This window comes from Hypomesus transpacificus, chromosome 3 (assembly GCF_021917145.1).
Source record: "Hypomesus transpacificus isolate Combined female chromosome 3, fHypTra1, whole genome shotgun sequence".
In the NCBI taxonomy this organism is placed as follows: Eukaryota; Metazoa; Chordata; class Actinopteri; order Osmeriformes; family Osmeridae; genus Hypomesus; species Hypomesus transpacificus.
This window is the reverse complement of record NC_061062.1, coordinates 3,943,269-3,964,480: the sequence shown is the minus strand read 5'-3', so window position 1 is coordinate 3,964,480 and position 21,212 is coordinate 3,943,269. Positions and strand designations below refer to the sequence as shown.

General features: G+C 47.8%; 2 protein-coding genes across 2 annotated transcripts; one reads left to right on the top strand and one right to left on the bottom strand.

Moving 5' to 3' along the window:
* Positions 1 to 6,847: 6,847 nt before the first annotated feature.
* LOC124462828 (26S proteasome regulatory subunit 4-like) lies at positions 6,848 to 10,412 on the top strand. Its single transcript, XM_047014498.1, has 11 exons — positions 6,848 to 6,893; positions 7,234 to 7,287; positions 7,829 to 7,925; positions 8,189 to 8,313; positions 8,532 to 8,717; positions 8,786 to 8,914; positions 9,106 to 9,202; positions 9,310 to 9,499; positions 9,592 to 9,743; positions 9,842 to 9,996; positions 10,199 to 10,412. The coding sequence occupies exons 1-11, from the start codon at positions 6,891 to 6,893 to the stop codon at positions 10,331 to 10,333; spliced, it is 1,323 nt and encodes a 440-aa protein (XP_046870454.1). The 5' UTR covers positions 6,848 to 6,890; the 3' UTR covers positions 10,334 to 10,412.
* A 927-nt stretch (positions 10,413 to 11,339) lies between these two features.
* On the bottom strand, positions 11,340 to 19,949 carry nrde2 (NRDE-2, necessary for RNA interference, domain containing). Its single transcript, XM_047014264.1, has 14 exons — positions 19,843 to 19,949; positions 18,981 to 19,089; positions 18,434 to 18,622; positions 17,797 to 17,946; positions 17,137 to 17,614; positions 16,500 to 16,908; positions 14,896 to 15,029; positions 14,409 to 14,529; positions 14,153 to 14,328; positions 13,642 to 14,043; positions 12,498 to 13,534; positions 12,157 to 12,298; positions 11,923 to 11,994; positions 11,340 to 11,643 (listed from the first exon to the last, which is right to left on the bottom strand). Exons 1-14 carry the CDS (start codon positions 19,901 to 19,903, stop codon positions 11,518 to 11,520), a joined length of 3,606 nt encoding a protein of 1,201 aa, XP_046870220.1. The 5' UTR covers positions 19,904 to 19,949; the 3' UTR covers positions 11,340 to 11,517.
* Positions 19,950 to 21,212: the final 1,263 nt, after the last annotated feature.

Below are 21,212 nucleotides of genomic sequence, written 5' to 3'. Positions count from 1 at the left end.
TGTCAGCACACTAACTACAGTCGAAGAACATTTTTCACAACAATGCTGTGGTGTAGATGGATTCCATCACGTTACATTCACAATTCATTGTCAAAAGAGAGATGCATGTCTCACAGATAATAAACTACAAATATACACATGTATCCATACACACATATGCAAACACGTACATTTTATTCACAGAATAAGATATATGTTTAGAAGCATAACTTTGTCCAGTGCTTCTACTGTGTATATTCTGTGTGCGTGAGCGTTTGTGAGGAGGGAAGGGGAGGGGGAAAAGAGAGATTGGCAAGAGAAGAGAAAGAGAATGTGAGAGAGAAGAGAGAGATGAGAGGAAGAGATGAAAAGAGAGAGAGAGAGAGAGAGAGAGAGAGAGAGAGAGAGAGAGAGAGAGAGAGAGAGAGAAAGAAAGAAAGAAAGAAAGAAAGAAAGAAAGAAAGAAAGAGAAGAGAGAGAAAAATGAGTGGAAGGGATGAAGAAAAAGAGAGGGAGAGGAGAGAGAGATAAAAAAGGAGAGGAAAGACAGAGAGGGAGAGGAGAGGAGAGGAGAGGAGAGGAGAGGAGAGGAGAGGAGAGGAGAGGAGAGGAGAGGAGAGGAGAGGAGAGGAGAGGAGAGGAGAGGAGAGAGAGATGGAGAGGAGAGAGAGATGGAGAGGAGAGGGAGATGGAGAGGAGAGAGGAAAGACAGAGAGGAGAGATGAAAGGAAGGGAGAAAGAGAGTTTGTCTAAAGCTTTCATATTGTGAAATCAGCCATGAGGAGAATGACTAGCAGCTTCTCGCTGGTACATTAAGACCAGAAGGGATGACAGAATTTCTGTCCTCTCCCCTCCTCACCGCTAACAGAAATACTCTCAACGCTGCCATGTTTTGTCAGTGTCTATGTCACCTGAAAATTCCTTCAAGCAGGCAGAGTACTTACAGCCACATTCATGTTATGTCAATGCAAACCTGCTTTACATCTAACACACATACACATACACCCACTTCCCACCCTGTCTCATAGTAATCGCTCCTTTTCTCCGACAGTTCCTCTGGTGCTCTGCAGCCCCCGCCTCTCACCAGGGCTCAAAACACTACACCAGCCATGCTGTGTCTCCAGCCCCCTGGAGTCACACACACACACATACATGCACACACACACACCATCCCTCATCTGCCAGCAGGAGTGCAGACAGCAGCTTGGTTTACTCCTGACCTCCCAGCAGGACATTAGAGTCACACACACACTTCTGTATACTCTTCTCTTTTCTCTTCTCTTCCCCTATCCTTTCCTCTTTTCTCCTCTCCTCCACTCCTCTCCTTTCCTATCCTCTTTCCTCCTCTTATCTCCTCTTCTCTCCTCTCCTCTCCTATCCTCCTCTCCTCATTTCTCCCTTTCCTCTCCTCTTCTTCTGTTCCCTCCTCTTGTCTAGTATATATCCCAGCATGCCGTGCCCTCGAGGTACGTCTAGCTGTAGGTCCCAGAGCTTGGGAGCTGCTTCCTGATTGGCTAGCGATGTCACAGTTGAATCCCTCCAGCTTTTGACTAGCTCACCAGTTATAACACAAGAATACTGATATACAGTACCTCATTTCACACACACACATACCAACACACACACACACACACATGAACACACACATGCCTATGCATCATTGAGATAATGCACACCTTATCTCTATGCGTGGCAGCACATCCTCTGTGTGTGTGTGCATGAACATTAAACATTTATGTCTGCATACAAAGAGACGTATACCCGTGGGCTATCTGAATCGCCTGCATGCAGAAATGCATTTCTCCACACGTATGGGAGATATACTGTCAGAACTATCATCAGAAAACATTGTGGAGACCAGGAACAAACCACCGGGTGGTCGGACACAGACGTTCATGTGAGGGGATAATACGAATCACCAAGATATGTACTTTGGTGTTAAGGAGTATTTCTCTCTCTCTCTTTGTCTATGGTCTCCACACACTCTCTACTCACTATGTTGTGTGTGTGACATATGGGGTCAATATATTTCTGTACTGTTCAAGCTCAGCAAATGTATTGGGTTTGACAGTTTGGAATATCCAATAAAGAATAATTCAAATGATCTCGAGTCTGTTTCTGCATCCCTGACAGGATGTGCAACCTAAGAAATTGGGAGGAAGAGGGAGGTGGATGAAGGTGGAGGAGGTGAGAGGAGGAGGGAGGTGGATGAAGGTGGAGGAGAAGAGAGGAGGAGGGAGGTGGATGAAGGTGGAGAAGGAGAGAGGAGGGTCCCTGTGGGTTGAAATGCACACACCTTCATCCATTCCTCCCCCTTTTTCCTCCTTCGCATCCTCCTCCCCACCGCCTACTCTTCCATTCTTTTCTTCAGGTATTAGAGTGACTACCTTTGTGTTTAATATAGACAACCATCCCCAGGTGAAAAATTAATCACACATGCAGCGCGTCACACATTCTACCAGCAGGGAGTCCTTTCTGAGTGTGAGTCTGCCAGCTCTCTGTATCTCTATCACTCTAATTGTTTGAACAAATATACGCCAGTGAGAGACACTCTTGAAGGATGGAGGCAGAAGTCCAGTATTAGCTTGTCAAGCAGTGCCAGGACGCAGTATTATATTTTGCTTTCTCTCTCTCTCTCTCTCTCTCTCTCTGTCTCTCTCTCTCTCTCTCTCTCTCACTCTCTCTCTCTCTCTCTCTCTCTCTCTCTCCCCCTCTCTCTTTCTCTCTGTCCTTGTCTGTCTTTCACTCCTTGCCATACACACACGACTAAACACACTTTCACATGCTCACACACTTACTGTAAAATACACACTTTTTCTCTCTCCCCCCTTTTTTCACCTGCCGTTTTCACTCGGTACAACAGATGATGGAGAATCACCTTGGCTATTCACTGTCTTTCTCTCTCTATTCTTCCGCCCCTCTCTCTCTCTCTCTCCCTTCTTTTTGTGAGGTGACTGGTTTGTCAGCTGTCTGTTATTATAATTGCTTCCTGGCCTTGACATCTTTTGGAGGGATAGAGGCTTCTGCTGACTCTCTACCCTCACAGCACCCTCTCTCCCTCTCCTCCTCTCCCTCACCCTTTCCTTCCACATCTCCTCTACAACCCCTCCTCTCTCTCACTCTCTCTCTCTGTCTCTCTGTCTCTCTCTCTGCTATCTCCTCTATTTTTCGATCTATTTCCATGACTCTCTCTCACTCCACCTCTTCCATTCTTCTTGCCCTTTTTGCGTTGCCTTCCCCTTCTCTCCATCCCCTTCTTCACGTAACTCGTAAATCAAGTGATCCTCGGCAGAATCCTGCCAGGGGCAGGGTCTAGATCACCATGTTGACCCTTTCCCCTGCGTTTGTTAAGTTGTAACCATGGTGTCATCCACACTCTGTAGGAGGAGAAAGGACTTGGGGGCATATATGTATGTTCTATAAAGTAGGATTTGATGAAGTAGCCTGTTGGATAGATTATTTCTATGATGGCGTGAATTAAACCTGTTATAGAGAGCCCTGGACAGATATGTAACTTAATGATGTGACAGAGAGGCAGCTAAATGCCAGTAAGACATGTTAGTAAGAAATCAGATGACAGTATTTCAGCCCTGAAATAGCCAAGCTGCAGGAATACATTAGTTTTATCAGAGGAAAGCAGACTGGTACTTTCAGCTTTATTTGAAAGTACAAGCAACTGACAGTTTGAAAAAATGTCCATCGTTCCGTTTCAGATTGGAAAGCCTGACAGCGACGGACCAGGCTAGCCTGTCAGAGACGGAGGAGAGGGAGAGAGATGAAGAGAGAGAGAGGAGAGAGGAGAGAGAGAGAGATAAAGAGAGAGAGAGAAGAGAGAGAGGAGAGGGAGAGGAGAGAGAGAGGAGAGAGAGATAAAGAGAGAGAGAGAGATAAAGATATATATATATATATATAAATAAGGAGAGAGAGAGATAAAGAGAGCATTGTAATGAAGATAAAGGATGCTTACGACTGTGTAGCACGGTAAACGAGTTTGTCCGTGTTCGTGTTGAAGATGAGGGACAGCTGTCATCAACCGAGGACAGACTCCACACACTGTCACTGATGTGACAGCTAATCTGTTGTCCAATGACTGAGAGAGAGGAATGCTGGGATCATTAACATGCTTGAAATGCACAAACACTCAAACCAATGAAAAAAGAAGCAAGCGGTGCAGAATATGTTGCAGGTGAAACAGACGGACCATCGGAGGGCGGATGGGAAAGAAAGGAGTGGGGGATGGAGTAGGAAGACGAGAGAACGAGTAGAGGGGGATATAGAGAAGAAGGAAGAAGGAGGGAGGAAGCAAAAAAGATAAGGCCATGAAGTGAATAATGCAGCAGCCAGCACACAGATGGGATGGATGGAGGGATGGAGGAGATACATAAGGAACAGGGGGAAGGTGCAAAACAAAAGACACGCGAGGACGGAAGGATAAAACGAAGATAGAAGGATGGAAGGTTTCTAACACAGACATGAGAAATATGAGTTTTATCCACACAGACAGAGATGACTATGATGATGGAGGTTGGCTGGTGGTTGTAATAAAACCAGTCAGATGCTCTCTGCCTCACCCTAGGTCAGATGGGAAAGTAAGGAAGGGAGACAGAGGGTAGGAGGGAGCCAGGAGCAGGCTGGTAATTGCCTGGGGTTAGAGAGGGGTGGGATGCTGATGATGTCACAGTGCCCTGGTCTCATACATCATACATGACTATTCTCGTTCTAATCCTGTCTGACTGGGACAAGGGACGCTCCTGGTGACACTGATCCAGAACCTTCTAGAAGTATTCTGGAACCTTAACAAGCATTCTTCACGGGCCAAATTCCTAGGCTCTCTAACAGGAGCTCCTGAGACCAAACTGGCCACTGGAGCAGAACTAGGGTTGAATTACAGAGTTCAGATTGAAATCTGTGCTAAGGTTCACTTGATTTAGCTCACCTTACTGTAATGTGGTTTTGTACTTTGAGGGCTGTTTACTACAGTTCCATTGAAGTGACAAACTAAATCAAGTGTACCTTATGTCATTCACACATACAGTAATAAGTATTTGACCCTGGTGTGTTTGGAGGACGGCTGGCTGTGTCAGTGTGACTGATGCTTATGTCATCTGACCTAGCTCAGCAGCACTCACCGCTGTTCTAAGCTAATGCTAGCAGAAAGAGGCAGCGCTAAGCTACTTATGTCACAGTAATGTTTTGTGAATTAAATTCAATTTCCAACCCTGGCACGCTCTGTGAAATCAGAGCAAGGTGAGACTGGTAACAAAGTCAAAGAAAGAGAGTGTGAAGAAGAGAAAAGAAAAAAGCTAAGAGAAAAAGAGTGAGAGGATGAGAAGAAAGTGAGTGAGACCAAGTGAGAGAGAGAGAGAGAGAGAGAGAGAGAGAGAGAGAGAGAGAGAGAGAGAAAGTGAGTGAAATTGAGAGGAAAACTGGTAGAAAGAGGGAGGGACAAAAGGGACTGAAACTGTGATGCAGAGGAACAATGTTCTGGCATCAAAAGCCAGGAGGATAACAGCTTGGGGCCAAGTGATTTTCTGGAGGCTGAGTGAGTTGGCAGAGGCCATTGACACCCCCAGCGGTAGGTAATAAGGTGGGTGAGAAAGGCTGGCAGGATGGCAGGCAGTGTGGATAGGTGGAGGGATCCTTGCATGGCTGTCTGAAACTGGTGCCAAGTAAGATGCTTTGCCCTTTCTTCTTGGCACAACACACACATACAAACAAACACACCGCCGGTACACTGGGGCAGTCAGCGATACGCACACAGCTGGAACAGAGGTCGGGGAAAGACTAACTGATGTCATCTTAGTGTCGGCCTAATTGAGGAAAAGAGACCAAAAGGCAGACAAAGGGGTGGGGGTTGGAAAGAGAGAGAGAGAGAGAGAGAGAGAGAGAGAGAGAGAGAGAGAGAGACAGAGAGACAGAGACAGAGACAGAGACAGAGACAGAGACAGAGACAGAGACGGACAGAGAGAGAGAGAGAGAGAGAGAGAGAGAGAGAGAGAGAGAGAGAGAGAGAGAGAGAGAGAGAGAGAGAGAGAGAGAGAGAGAGAGAGAGGCTTTAGCCACACAGGTCCAGGTAGGCTGGATGCTGCTACAAGTATAGTCCCACCCTGGCTGGGGAGCAGTTCTGGGTGGGTGGTCAGCTGGTTCTGCTGACATCTTTAAATAGCTGTGCTCTGGAGTGGAAAAACACCTCTCTGTCTTTCTCATCCTCAAACCTCAGTCAGAGAAAACAAGGACGTTGTCAGCGCGGAGAAACAGCTCCATCTATTGGACAGTCTGGGTCCAATACTGCATATGCGGAAACTCACGTATTGGTTCTGGGCCGTTCGTTTAACCTTTCTCTGGACACGTTTATCAATAATGACACAAGTAGTTTGGACCATTTCTATTTGACTACAAGACATTTCTGTCTTCCAATAGAGGATTTCTCTTTCTCTCCTATCTACCATCGTTCAGTTCACGCGTATTCAATCGCAATCATATTGTAAACGTATTTCATAAATATTTAACTGACAAAAAAATTACAATTTAGATTTTAATTTGTTAAAAATTTCTATGGAAGCAAATCAGTGACATCATGTTTTGAATTTTAAAAGACACTGAATACTTAATATTGAAATGTTAACACCATCAAATTTGAATTCACCTCTTTATTTTTTATTTCAATGTAATGAAAAAAAAATGTTGATAAAAAAATTCTAACTGTAAAATTCAGAAATACATTATTATTTCAATTTAACGTGGTGAATTAAAAAACAACAATTTTGATGGTGTTTAAATTAAAACACTTTATAATTAACGTTACTGATTTGCTTCCATAGTTTTCACGCTGACACTTTTTTTGATCGACGTTGAGTTGCCAGCCATCGGATGACGTATAATGTCAGCGACGGCGACAGACTGAAAAAGCAATGGTAAGTGAGCCAGCAGTTTCCAGCTCTTACAATATCATTTATGATAGTGTATATTATCCACATGTTATCTCGGCCAATATACGAGTGGTCATGCACCTTTATTTTTTAATGTTTAACCTAATCGTAGTGTTTATTTTCTATTCTTACGGTCCATAAATCTGGACAGTAAGTGTTAGCTCGCAATTAGCCTGCTAGCTGCTAAGCTAGCTACTTTAGCGTTTCACCTATTGCCAGTACAGTAGAACCGTTTACTTGCTTGCTACTACTTCTGTGGTTTCACGACCATTCTATATGTTTCCAGGTATCGTAATGAGAATGTAATTAATATTGTTCGTTTTAGGGTCAAAGTCAAAGCGGAGGACACGGTCCCGGCGGAGGAAAGAAAGATGACAAGGTAAACACCTCTCAGTCAGGCTCAAGTTAATCAATTTTTGTTTATCGAATCTATACAGTAAATAGCACTTCAGCTCTTTTCAACAACACAAATAACTTCCCTAACGGTATCCGTGTAACCCTTTTGGTCTAGAAGGCTAATATATTTGATAAAATAAAAAAGGCTAGTGTCATGGTCTTTAGAGTTGTAGTGGGGGGGATATGTGTGTTATCCGTGTGGGGCCGCGAATGTTGCTCAACTGCATTTATAACCTGTTGCTATGGTCTGTGTTAACGAAGGATAGCGGTTTTGACCATGTCTACATGTGTGGTCACGAGTTATATTGTTTTCAGTTTACTGTTCAGTTGAACAAGGGATCAGTTGTCGCTTTACCGACCCATCTAACTCAGAACGGTCAAGTGATGGACCATAAAATGGTTATTTCATTCATTCTGTATATTCTCCCACTTTTCATCGGCTGTTAACAGTTCAGAACAGTTGATGCTGGGCTGTTAGTGGAAATGGATACTTCCCTCACACAGGCTAACTGCGTTTTTCTTAGGACAAGAAGAAGAAGTATGAGCCACCAATCCCCACCAGAGTTGGCAAGAAGAAGAAGCGGACAAAGGGGCCTGATGCTGCCAGCAAGCTGCCTCTAGGTACACACACGCATACAATATGCACGCACGCAAGCAATTCTCATCTTAATATCCGGGCGTCTCATCATGACATGCACACACACACACACACACAGAAAACCATGCCCCTGAAATCTGGCCGTGCTTTCACCCCATACATTTAAATAAGCTTTGTACACAAGAACTTTACATTGCCAAACCTTTAGGGAATATCTTAACTAGAAAACAAAGCTGAGCCCTCAGGTTTTTTTAGCCTTGCTATACTGATTCCACCCCTTCTCCAGTCACCCCACACACGCAGTGCCGTCTGAAGCTGCTGAAGCAGGAGAGGATCAAGGACTACCTCCTCATGGAGGAGGAGTTCATCAGGAACCAGGAGCAGATGAAGCCTCTGGAGGAGAAGCAGGAGGTACAGTATTCACATGCCTCTCTGGCTCACCTTCTATCATCTTCCTCTGTGGAACTTTGATTGTCTTGTTCTCTCTGTTTGGGGGAAACCTTAGAGGCCAAGAACAGGGTACTCACTATCTCTCACCTGCTCCTATTTGTGTGCTTCTTTCTCTCTCTATATCTCTCTTTCTCTCTCATATTCTCATATATACTCATATATGTGATGAAATGTTCTAGGAGGAGCGTTCCAAGGTGGATGACCTGAGAGGAACCCCCATGTCAGTGGGGAACCTGGAGGAGATCATCGATGACAACCACGCCATCGTGTCCACCTCGGTGGGCTCGGAGCACTACGTCAGCATCCTGTCCTTCGTGGACAAGGACCTGCTGGAGCCTGGCTGCTCTGTCCTCCTCAACCACAAGGTAGGGTGGGGGTGCTTGTGCTAGTGTGTGTAATGTAATGTGTGTGTGTAATGTGTGTGTGTCCTCAGGTCCATGCAGTGATCGGGGTGCTGATGGATGACACCGACCCCTTGGTGACGGTGATGAAGGTGGAGAAAGCCCCTCAGGAGACCTATGCTGACATAGGAGGACTGGACAACCAGATCCAGGAGATCAAGGTCAGGAGCACCACACATACACACACACACACCCCCACACACACACACACACAAAACATATACATATCATTCACCTTATGTCATTTATGATTGGTGTGTTTGTACTTTTTAAATGGATTGATGCTCAATGCCTGGTGCTGATTGGCTGTTTGTCCTGACTGACAACACTTGCTGGTGTGTGGTCCAATCAGGAGTCAGTGGAGCTGCCCCTGACCCACCCAGAGTACTATGAGGAAATGGGCATCAAACCTCCCAAAGGGGTCATCCTCTATGGAGCTCCTGGCACAGGTCAGACACACACACCCTCAGGTCTTCCACACCATGGTACTTCTACATGTGACTCTCCTACTCCTCCTTTTCCTCTTGGTCATCATCCTATCCTCTCTGATTGGTAGGTAAGACCCTGCTGGCCAAGGCAGTAGCCAACCAGACGTCGGCTACCTTCTTGCGCGTGGTTGGCTCGGAGCTGATCCAGAAGTACCTAGGAGACGGGCCCAAGCTGGTCCGAGAGCTGTTCAGGGTGGCCGAGGAACACGCCCCCTCCATCGTGTTCATAGACGAGATTGACGCTATCGGAACCAAGAGGTGTGTGTGTGTGTGCATAGAGAATTGTAGGTGCCTGAGTGTTATAGCCTAGTGTGTCTTTATTAATGTGTGTGTGTGTGTCCCTCGTCCAGGTATGACTCTAACTCAGGAGGAGAGAGGGAGATCCAGAGGACCATGCTGGAGCTTCTCAACCAGCTGGACGGCTTCGACTCACGAGGAGATGTCAAGGTCATCATGGCCACCAACCGCATAGAGACACTGGACCCTGCTCTGATTAGACCTGGTACACACAGACACACACACACACACAGATTCTGGACCTACCCCAACAGCACAGTAGCAGTAGTTTCCCTAACTTCCTGTCCTCCCCTCCTTCCCCAGGTCGTATAGACCGTAAGATCGAGTTCCCCCTGCCGGATGAGAAGACCAAGAGGAGGATCTTCCAGATCCACACCAGCAGGATGACCGTGGCGGATGATGTAACCCTGGACGAGCTCATCTTGGCTAAGGATGACTTGTCAGGAGCAGACATAAAGGTGCATCATGGGAGTACACATATGGGGGGAGTGAATATAGAGTTGAGATGTGATGTTGTTGGTGAGGTCTTTCACAGGACATGTTTGAGACCCTCTCCTGATCTGGATCTAACCACCCTCCCTTTTCTTCCATTCCTCTCTTCCAATGTATTGTCTCTCTCTTTCTTTCTACACCCTCTCCCCCTTCCCTCTCTCCCTTCAGGCTATCTGTACAGAGGCAGGCTTGATGGCTTTGAGGGAGAGGAGGATGAAGGTTACCAACGAGGACTTCAAGAAGTCCAAGGAGAACGTCCTTTACAAGAAGCAGGAAGGGACACCCGAGGGACTGTACCTCTAACCTCCCCCAAACCCCCACCCCCCCTGGTCACTCCCCAAAACCTCCAACCCCCCCCGGTCACTCCCCCAAACCTCCAACCCCCCCTGGTCACTCCCCCAAACCCCCACCCCCCCTGGTCACTCCCCCAAACCTCCAACCCCCCCTGGTCACTCCCCCAAACCCCCACCCCCCCTGGTCACTCCCCCAAACCTCCAACCCCCCCTGGTTTCTCCCCCAAACCCCCACCCCCCCTAGTCACTCCCCCAAACCTCCAACCCCCCCCGGTCACTCCCCCAAACCTCCAACCCCCCCTGGTCACTCCCCCAAACCCCCACCCCCCCCTAGTCACTCCCCCAAACCTCCAACCCCCCATGGTTACTCCCCCAATTCCTCCCCCAAACCTCCATCCCTCCCCATCATTCCTCTCTTAGCAACCGGCCCGACATCTTTCACTACTTCATTCTCTGTAAAATAAAATAGAAAGGCATCAATCCTACTTCCTGCATTCTTTTAGGAACTGTCTGATTCAACCTGATGGGATAGGTACTTCTGTTCACAGCTGCCTTCAGTCCAGTCCCAGATCAGATCTCAAGAAGGTTGCACAGCAGGATTCATTTTAGCCGGATGGTACCCCTGCCATCCACAGACTCACATGCAGATCTCTTAACTTGATGTTAGCTGTTCATTTCCCCTATCTGTAGAATCAAAGGCTTCTATACTTTGGCTGTAATGTTGTGTCTGAGCGTGGCTGAGTATTACATGTTGGCACAATGGCAAACTACACACCTCTGGATTTGTATTTACAATAAAGTTTGTATTGATAATGTAAAGCTCTCTGTCCTAACTCTCTCTGCATTTACACGTTAACTCTGACCCTACTGCTACAACACCTCACACTAACTGTTGTAATGAGAGTTGGCTATCACTAAAACAAATTGGAACTAAGTCACTTGAGTCATGCAGTGTAAATACAGCCAAACCCCTTAATAGAGTAGTGATTTTTATAATTTGAACCGTCAATTTAAAATCTGCTTCTAAACGAAAACGTAAAAAGTAACATTTATTAAACAGGTAAATTATTCAAATTGGATCCATCAAAATATTTATATTTCCAAATTCACAGTGTCACAGCGGTTCCAATGAAATCTGATGTCTATCCAACCAGCCTCTCCAGGCATGGTAGCAGCGATGCATCATGGGTAGCGTCAGTCCTCCAGCAGAATGTCCATCTCCTCCATGGGTAACCTCAGTCTCAACTCTTTCTCTGTCAGCAGGTCCAGATATTCCTGCATGTGCTCTGGGAACAGACGCACTGCATCCATGTACACTCCCTGTGGAGAGAGACACACACAGTTTACATACACAATGGAGTTAAAAAGGTACTAAACGTTTTAGACTGCACACACAGTCGTATGATATATTTTGTAAGGGTGGGGGAAAAAATCGAAATGCGATTCAGTCTTCTATCAATTCACAAATGTAAAAAAATCTATGTTATTGGGGCTATGTGTAATCCTAAATCCGTTTTTAATCTAATCATGACCCCAAGAATCAAATTGTGAGGTACCCAAAAGATTCCCGCTCCTAATATTTGGTATTGATGTGCTGACCTTGGCCCAGGGGACATCCTGTAAAGCCTTGTAGAAGACAGCCCTGCCCTTCTCCACACTGCCATCCGACACCTGGACAACACACAACATCACCACCCAAATGGAAACCTTACTCATCGCAACTATACACAAAGAAACATGACAACTTTAACCCACTCCAATGCAGACACAGCTGGTGTAATATCATCTACTGGAAGGTTGTTGTTAAGTGTGTGTATCCTGTTCCTGTCTCACCAGGAAGTGCATGTTCATCCTCCACAGCAGGGGACAGTGGGCCCCCTGCTCGGTCGCTAGGGCGTTCTCAAACAGCGAGCGGATACGGTTGCTAAGTCCGTTCTCTGGCAGGGTGGGGAGTGCTTCGCCATGGGAACAAGACCTGTACATAGAGACACCCATATTACAACATTACATCTCATACCCTTCACACAACCCCCGATATGTTACTCAGATACAAGCTGCAGTAGCCTGGAGGGATACGGGGCTGTACAAAGACTACGGTCTCAGAGACAGGTATGTTGGGTTTAGCTTGGTGGTACAGCATTTGACTGCTGTAGAATCAGCTCCTGTGTTCTCACCTGAGGGCAGAATCCAGAAGCTGCTTCCTGTGCTGCTCCGCGCTGATGGCAAAGAGCCGTGGCACAACACTGGCACAGCCCCTGGCAACGCCGTGGCAGAACCTCCGCGCCCTGCCGGCACTGTGGTAACGGTTTTCCACCTGTACATAGAGCCTCCACAGGGGGGCGCTAGTGGGGTGGAGCCGCAGGGCAGAGGTGAGGGTCTCTCTGAGGGGTCGCAGCGGGTACACACTGGTGCTGGTGTGATAGTGCAACAGCGCAGCCTGCTGGACAGCCAGGTACTCGCACTCTGAGGCTAGCCGGTTGGCACTCGCGCCACTAGCTGGGTTAGGATTCGTGTTAGCATTAGCCTGGTTAGCTTCACTCTTAGCGTCAGGCCTGGAATGGAGCTGGCCCAGCCGTTCCCTGGCCAGGCTATACACGGCCTCAGCAGCCTCCGGCCCCACAGTCAGGTACTGGAACAGGGCGTAGCAGCCCACCAGGCCCGACACCAGGCTAGGCTGGTTCCACTGCCCCAAGCCACCAAGCTTCTGCCCCAGAGTGGTCAGTTCCTTCCCAGGGTCCTCCTGCTTCTCCAGGCCAGCCAGGCAGGTCTGCAGGGCCAGTTCGTAGGTCCTCCTAGCCTTCAGCACCGCTATGGGAGCCAGCTCTCCAGAAAAGGCTTCATAGCTCCCCCCCTCAGCTAGTTTGGTCAGCACGTACACAGCAGCTGAGCCCGTGGCTTGCCCACCGTGGCCCCCCCCGGCCACGCTCTGTCCTGCTGCCTCCTCTACCTCGAGCTGGGCGTACAGCAGACAGAGGTGGCAGAGGGACGAGTCAGCCAGCCCCCCGGTTACACCCAGCACCAGGGCGGAGTCAAACACCTTGCGGGCGTCTGCTAGATTACCCAGAAGCCACTCCAGGTGTGCGTATTCGCGCCAGAGAGGAAGCCAGCCGCGGTTCTCAGGCTCCTTGAGGAGACCCTTGGCCACGCGCTTGCTCCTCTTCCCCTGGACGCGAAGACGGCGCTTGTTGCCACGTCGTACGCAGTGCAGCACCTGGATCAGGGAGGTGAGATGAAGGTGAGCTGAATGGGGAGAGGGAAGAGCAAGAAGAGAAAGAGCAGCAGAGTAGAGAGGACTAAAGAAGTGGGGAAAGTAGGTACCTTGAGTTTTTCGTACTGCAGCCAGCAGAGATACAGAACTGCTCTCTGCTTGGAAGGAAATAGGGGCAGAAGCATCTGGAACACGTTGGTCAGAAACTCCTCCCCCTCCTTGCCCAGATCTGCCCACTTCCTGGCACCCTGCAGGGTGGTCATGTGTCCCACAGGGCTGAACAATGGGGCTGGGAGGTGGTATGCCGTGAGGGGCGGCTGAGCTTGGGGCACCACCCCCAGGAGAGACAGGTCCTCAAGCAGTGAGCTCCACCAGGGGGCGGTGTGGGCAGAGGAGCAGTCTAGTGCCCCTGTAGGCAAACCCAGGAACTGCAGGAAGTGAAACATCAGACGTAGCTTGAGCTCTGGACTATTCACACGAATCAGAGACTGACCAATGTCATCAAACAGAACCTGGGGGAGAGAGGGGAAGAGAAGGAGGAGAAAATAACAATAAGTATTTATAAATAAATACACCAGCTTCATAATAAAAACCCATGTGCTCAGAGGCCTAAGCCAATACCTGTCTGTCTGGGTCCTCACAGTCTTCCACCGATTGGCCCTTGGCTTTGTCCGGCCTCCAGGGCAGCCAATGGTTGGCCTCACGGGATGTCTCAATGTCCAACCAGATCCTCCACTTTGGCCAGGTCCTGTCCTTCAGCTCCTCTTCCAGATCTTCATCATCATCAGCATCCTCATCTGAAACACACCCATCGCTGAGGTTATACACTGTGTGTGTGCATTTGTGTGTGTGTGTGCGTGTGTGTATAGTATGTTACCTGTATTAGGGAGAAGCCAGCCTCCTCTCTCCTGCTGAAGCATCCAGGCCTTCCAGCCTCGGGCGCCCCTCTCTCCCACCCTGGCCTCCCCGCTGTCCCAGAAGGGCTCGAAAAACTCCACCTGCACACACACACACACACACACACACACACATACACACACACACACACACATACACACACACACACACACACACTGCGTTGTTGAACAAGCTAGGTAATGAATGCAAATGAAGTGTTTAACATGTCAACACATGCAGGAAGGTGGTCATTAGAACAGATTATATGCGCGATCATGCCTCAGTCTCCGACAGACACAAACGCATTCTTATCTCTCACACACACACACGCACGCCGCATCAAACTGTGCGACAAGTGTCACAAACGTGACACAAGCACTTGCACAGCCACCCATCATGTCTTCTCACTCTCTACAGTCCTGTTGACACTCTGAGCCGCGTGTGTGTGTGTGTGTGTGTGTGTGTACCTGCTGTCTGGTGGGCAGGTCTTTAACGCTGTCTGGTTTGAAGAAGGTGAAGTCTAGCAGAGCCTGGAACAGACACACAGCCTTCTCAGAGTGTCCCGTCTGACGCAGGAAATGACACTGCTGCACAAAGATGTCTGGCGGCCAGATGGACAGAGAGAGGAGGCAGGGAGGGAAGGAGGGAGGCAGAGGAAGAAAGGGAGGAGGGCAGGGGAAAAAGGCAGACTCGTTAAGACAGCCCCATTCCTGCATGATTCAAAGCAGGTAGATTAGTGTGCTAGGTACTTCAGAGATGAAAGCATAGGAAGCCTTAATGAGGAGGATGAGAAAGAAGTGTGTGTGTAAGAGTGTGTTTGTGTGTATAAGTGTGTGTGTGTGTGTGTGTGTTTGTGAGTAAAACTGTGTGTGTTTGCATGTATGTGTTTGTGTATGTGTGTGATGATGAGACCGGGAAAGAAAGAAATACCAGATAATCTCTCCGGAATTAAATATTCAACAGGCCAATCAAATCCTCCACCCCCAGGTCACATGACTTTCACGAGCCTTTATTACTTTCTTAATTATTCATCTTAGTATTCATGAGGTTCTGATTATTCTTATGGATAATTAGGGCATGAGAATCCTACAGAAACTGATCTGAGTCAGGGTTAATCAACCCTCCCTCTGACAGTTCTTTAAAAGACACTACTACACCTGACATCGTGTTTGTCACAATCAGCTATCCTCTCCTCCATGAGGAGATCTCTGACATCCTCTACAGCCATGACTAAGCCTGTCATTTCAGGGAATTTCAAAAGGTCATCTGAACTACACAGGTGTGGTCAGAATCCTCAAACAGGAAGTGACCTGACCAGAGCAGGAAGCAGACAGATAGCTCTAATTCTGCTCCTCTGCCTGCCTGTCTATAGCTCAGAGGGAATAACCAAAAACACGACAATGTTTAACCTTCATATCACACTGCATGTAATGCATTATCCCTGCTTCACCACTGGATGGCGCCTGTGACCAGGACCAGAGATGAAGCTCCACTGACAGATCCAGATAGTTGCTTTCAACATTCAGCTATAGAAGAAAAATCTCTTGCAGCTGAAACCAGAGCCGGCGCATTGCACTCCATATCTGCCTGCTCCTCACCTCCCTGCATCCACCCACCCATCTCCACTCCATCCCTCCCCCTCTCCCTCCCTCCCTTCTGTCAGGGAAAACACTCAGGCCAGTCAGATGCTGGGCACCAGCAGGTCGATAGATGCAGCAGGACAGGAACACAGCAGGACAGCAGGAAGTGGAAGCAACACAGGGAAACCTGATCCAGCTCTGCTGTGTGTTCACGTCTGCTGTACTAATATTTACATTGGCTGTTGACATCATCCGCAACCTACAGCGCGTCTCCCCTTTCACGGACAAGGCCACTGCAGCAGATGACGTGAGTCATCACACACACCTAGCTGAGCCAGCCAATCCAGGGGTAGGGGGGTGGGGGCTGTCAGTCTGCAGTAGCAGACGTCTCTGTCAGCCAGGACTACAGGTGTGAGGGACATGCAGGCAGACCAAAGGATAAAAGGGAGGCTGGTTAATGTTGGTCCAGAGTAGTGTGTGAACTCATTTACCCAGCATGCTTTCCTGGGTGCCGGGCAGGGCTGGGTGTGACGTCATACTTCCATCCTGCACAGCAGCGAGCGTGCTCAGACACTTCCCGTAGGCGGAGTTGACCTTTGACACGGAGAAGGTGCTGAAGTGACTCTGTGTGAACAGCAGGTACTCCCTCCAGATGGGGGCGCTGTTGGGATGCAGGAACACCAGCTTCCTCCACTCTTTCTGCAGGGCTGCAGGCTCGCACAGCTCCCGGCTCAGACGCAGCCTCTCCAGCTGCAGGGCCACGCACCCCGGGTTACTCTCCAAGGCGCGCTCCGCGATGCTCATCTTCTTCTCCACGGACGCTCGCACCGACCGGCCACCACGCTCCGCCTCCCTCGATCCACCCTCCCCCCCAAACCCTCCCGCATCCCACAGCTCATCCTGGGAGGAGAGATGAGAGGAGAAAAGAGGAGTAAAAGTCAGTAAAAATGGCAACTGGTGGTTGCCATTTAATTCTGGATAAGAGCGTCTTCTAAATGACTAATCTAACAGCGTCCATCTAACTATGTACCAACCATCTAACTATGTGCCAACCATTTAACTATGTACCAACCATCTAACTATGTACCAACTACCTACATACTAACCACCTATAACTTGTTTACAAACCTGGAAGTGCAGGAACTGCAACCAGAGCTGAGTGTCTGTGGGCGTCTCTCTCAACCTCCTGTTGAAGTCCTCCACCCTCCCAGCCAGCAGGGCGGCGCCGCTGTCCTTGTCCCTGGAGGGCTCCTGGGCCTGCGCCTGCTCACTGTGGCCACGGCCCTGTAGCCAGAGGGAGGTGGAGTCATCGTACACCCCTAGGGGGTTGACCCAGCTCACGGGTCCAGATCCCGCCCCAGCACCCCCCTCCTTGGGGCAGAGGGGCAGGGGGATGTACTCGAGGGTGGGGCCGGGGGCAGGCGCCCCGGGGAGGGAGGGAACGGGAGGGGCTTTCAGCAGAGGGTGGGCAGAGGAGCAGAAGTAGCGCTCTGTCTGCTTCCTGTTCTTGTCAGTTCGCTTCCTGTTTGAGGTATCGGACTCGGCCCAGCTGATGGCCTGCCTGCGTGGGTCCAGGCCCAGACAGGACTGGCCCTTCCTCCGGTACCTGGAACACAATGAGACAGGTGAGCTGAGAGAGACGAGCTCAGAAGAGGAAGACTGGGGTGAGGAAAAGGGAATGGAAGGGAAGAAACGGGGGAAACAGGTAACCTCCCTGTGGAGACAATAGGGGAGAGAATGATGCAAGAGGGAGAAAAAGACGGAAGGGGAAAAAGAGGGGGGTGTTACCTGGCAATGTCTCCCCTGTACAGAGACTTGTACTGCCAGTTGGCAGAGTCTGCTTTGCGGTCCAGACAGAAGAGCTGGGCAGGGGGACTCTGGAGGTCATCCAGCCACGCAAACTTCCCCTCCAGCTGACACTGGACCTGGGGCTGCTGACTGGAGGAAAAGAGACAGACAGACAGACAGAAAGACAGACAGGTAGGTAGGCAGACAGACAGGGTAGAAAGACAGACGATCACTAAAGAGATCAAAGTAACACAGTACACATAAAAGTAACAATCTATTCTACCATGAAGGTCCTGCTCCCTGGGAAGTGTTTGAGACAGTGGGAGATCTCGGAAGATAGATGAGTTACCTCAACCTCTTAATGGGGAGTCTGTCCTTGAGGGACAGAGTGTGTGTGTGTGTGTGTGTGTGTGTGTGTGTGTGTGTGTGTGTGTGTGTGTGTGTGTGTGTGTGTAGAGCGTACAATTTCAGATACAGGCTGGTTCAGACACAAGAGCCTTGGCAGTCGTCCAAGATGCTCAAACCTCCCCGACACGCTTCCCAGAAACACTCTCACTCTCCCTGTTTCTCACAAAGTCACAGACATTGTTCCTAGTTCTAGAACGAATGGTCGTGATCAAAGGGACACGGGTCATACCTAGGCTCCTCTGCATCCTTTTTCAGAAGGTCGCTGGGATAGACGGTGTCTGAATCCGAGCCGCTGCTGTCCGAAGGCCTCCCACTCTTCTTTCTCCTGTGTTTCTTTTTCTTCTTCTTCTTCTCCTTCTTCTTCCTCTTCTTGGACGATACATCATTCCGGTCCTCCTCCTCCTCACTTGACAACAGTCTGAAGAGTGATTCATGGATGGATTATAGACATTCGTTACAGACATACATACATACATACATACATACATACATACATACATACATACATACATACATGAAATTATTGATATATAAAAGACTACCGACAGCATACCCACCTTTGCTGCCTCTGTGCTATGCTTGAAGCCAAATATATCTAACCCTGTAGTCGCTTCTATAGTTGCCATTAGGCCTACCACACAAAATGCTTTTAAACACATCTCACAGAGCAACACATTAACTGTACAGGGCTGCAGTGAATCATGGTGGACTGTAGGGAGTAATGGCATAACGATTTAGGAGGTTTATGATGACTGTGCAGCAGCCAGCATTGGTACCTTGTATCTGCTGCTGGCTGCTCGACCTGGATAGACTTCTCTACCGCACGCTGGTGAAGGGAAAGGGCCTCGTCGGAGCGGAAACTTTGGTTGGTCAGCCATTCCAGTTCTGTGACGGGCAGGGGAGAGAGGAATGGTTAATCAATTAAGCAATTAGCTCTTTGAGGCATTCAGCTTTCAGCCTGAGGATGGATCAGCTCTGGTGACAGCTGCATTAAGAACGATTGAGGTATCAGTAGAGAGAGAGAGAGAGAGAGAGAGGGGGGGGGGGGGGGGAGGGGAGGGGAGACATGGAGGCAGTGAAGATAGCCCAGTCCAGAGAACTGTCAATGGGAACGTGTAAGCATGCTGTAAACTGAAGCATATATACAATCTCTGTGGTTAATAAAAATGAGAAATGAGTAGATGGTGAGGTGTCAAAAGAACTGCTGACTGAGTCTGAGCTGGTGTAACTGCTGTTGAGCCTGTTGCTGTCCTCAGCTTCACAGTTTAACGTTTATACATTCCCCGCGGCATTCACTTTGAGTTCTCCCTCAAATAACAACCCACCTGTTGTTACATAGCCTATTTGTTTGGACCGACGCAAACTGCTGTATGTTCATGCATTTGCGTTCACATTCTTTACACTACGTAATAGGGGAGCAATGTGAATGTGATTGCAACTATCTAACGTAGCACTACGTTTAATAAGTTTGATGATTTGATCTTCATTAAAGATTAAGACGTAGCCAAAACGTTAATTTAGTACGAGTAGAGTAGCTAAAGCAGCAGTGTTGAATAGAAAGCCACTAAAAGATATTTCGACATCAGTTATGTTAACTAAGGAGACAACATATCTATAAACAAGACATGTGATTCTTACCTTTAGGTGGTTCGTCAACTTTTTTACTCGCTAATCCTGCAAACGCTGGAAACAGTGCCATGTTACCGCTGCATGTAAACAGTCGCAGGGATTTGACGTCATGACTTGACAGCTCGAGTTGAGAATTTACTCTTGAATCCCTTGCATTATGCGTGTTTCTTGAATATGTATCTTTCTTACAATTTGTATGCATACAGTTAATACTGTTTATATTAGTTATAATTGACTTTGTTCAAATATGCTCACGGAGGACTCATTTTATTTCTGTGGATGGCACAGAATAAAATAAAAAGTAAACTGCCCATAAAGACTTCTTTATATGCCAATCAAATATGTATTCTATATCACCATGTTGGGGTGTGTCAGTTCATACATCTATATTAATAACGTACAGTTTGATTTTATGGTTTCATAATTTAGCTTGTAGATGCTTTCATCCATTATCTTTTAATGAATCTTTATACTACAGATACATATGAAATAAATCATAATATAACGTTTACCATTTTTATTGGAAATGTATGTTGGACCTAATGTCGTTTTTTAATTTTGAGACAGCATTAATATAGTTTGTGTTTATTTTGAGCAACCAATCGCAGATCACCACTCCTCCCTGCAGGTATCGAACCCCCGGTCTTATTAGGAGGTGCGACTATTCGCGACTCGAATGACAGAACCTTCAGAATCAAAAGAATTGTAGAAAAAAAATATTTGACATTATAATTGAATCAACTCCATTATATAGTTTATATGTGCGACGTCTTCCTAAAAAATGAGTTGGTTGAATCGGCGCCATTGCTTGACGCATTGCAGATCTAACGTAGCCAATCTTGAGCAGTTGTACAGTGTGCAGAATATTGCAGGTCTCCTGTAACCAATGAGCAAGCTCGTCTCAAAAAGAGCTGCAATTTCTCCAGCGTCAACAGTCCGACCAGCGTGTATTCTTCCGCAGAGATAAAATAGTGCTTTCCAAAAAAATAGTACGCCACTGCTCAAATTCAAGCGCAATAGCGTTCTCAACGACCTGTCAAACGTAGATACACAGAGAGGCCTCTACTATTTCAGCAGTGCGAATTCCTATGTTACCAGTAAACTGTGCTCTCAGCACTTTTAGTCTCGTTAACCTAAGCCTGCAGTGAAGTTAAGAGATACATGAAACTTTCAACTTGATTCTTTAAATAGTCTGCACTTGGTAAATAGGCTACCGGACAGAAGTAATAACATCTATCATAATAGCAATAAAAAGTTGCAAAAGATGTGTAATTCGTTACCAAAATAAGTCGTTAGGTTATCTGAACACGTATTAAAAGTAACCCATAACCGGTGGAGCTCATATTAACATGTTTTTTTTAAATCCAGAAACCACCAAT

What these genes read in the sequence shown, in the direction of transcription:
- LOC124462828 (XM_047014498.1), top strand. An exon ending in CTCTGGAGGAGAAGCAGGAG is followed by an intron (nt 8,314 to 8,531) that starts GTACAGTATTCA and finishes GAAATGTTCTAG; the next exon opens with GAGGAGCGTTCCAAGGTGGA. An exon ending in CCCTGCTCTGATTAGACCTG is followed by an intron (nt 9,744 to 9,841) that starts GTACACACAGAC and finishes CTCCTTCCCCAG; the next exon opens with GTCGTATAGACCGTAAGATC.
- nrde2 (XM_047014264.1), bottom strand. Translation starts at nt 19,903, where the DNA reads ATGGCACTGTTTCCAGCGTTTGCAGGATTAGCGAGTAAAAAAGTTGAC. An exon ending in CTGGCTTCTCCCTAATACAG is followed by an intron (nt 14,329 to 14,408) that starts GTAACATACTAT and finishes GGTGTGTTTCAG; the next exon opens with ATGAGGATGCTGATGATGAT. An exon ending in GTGAGGACCCAGACAGACAG is followed by an intron (nt 14,044 to 14,152) that starts GTATTGGCTTAG and finishes TCTCTCCCCCAG; the next exon opens with GTTCTGTTTGATGACATTGG.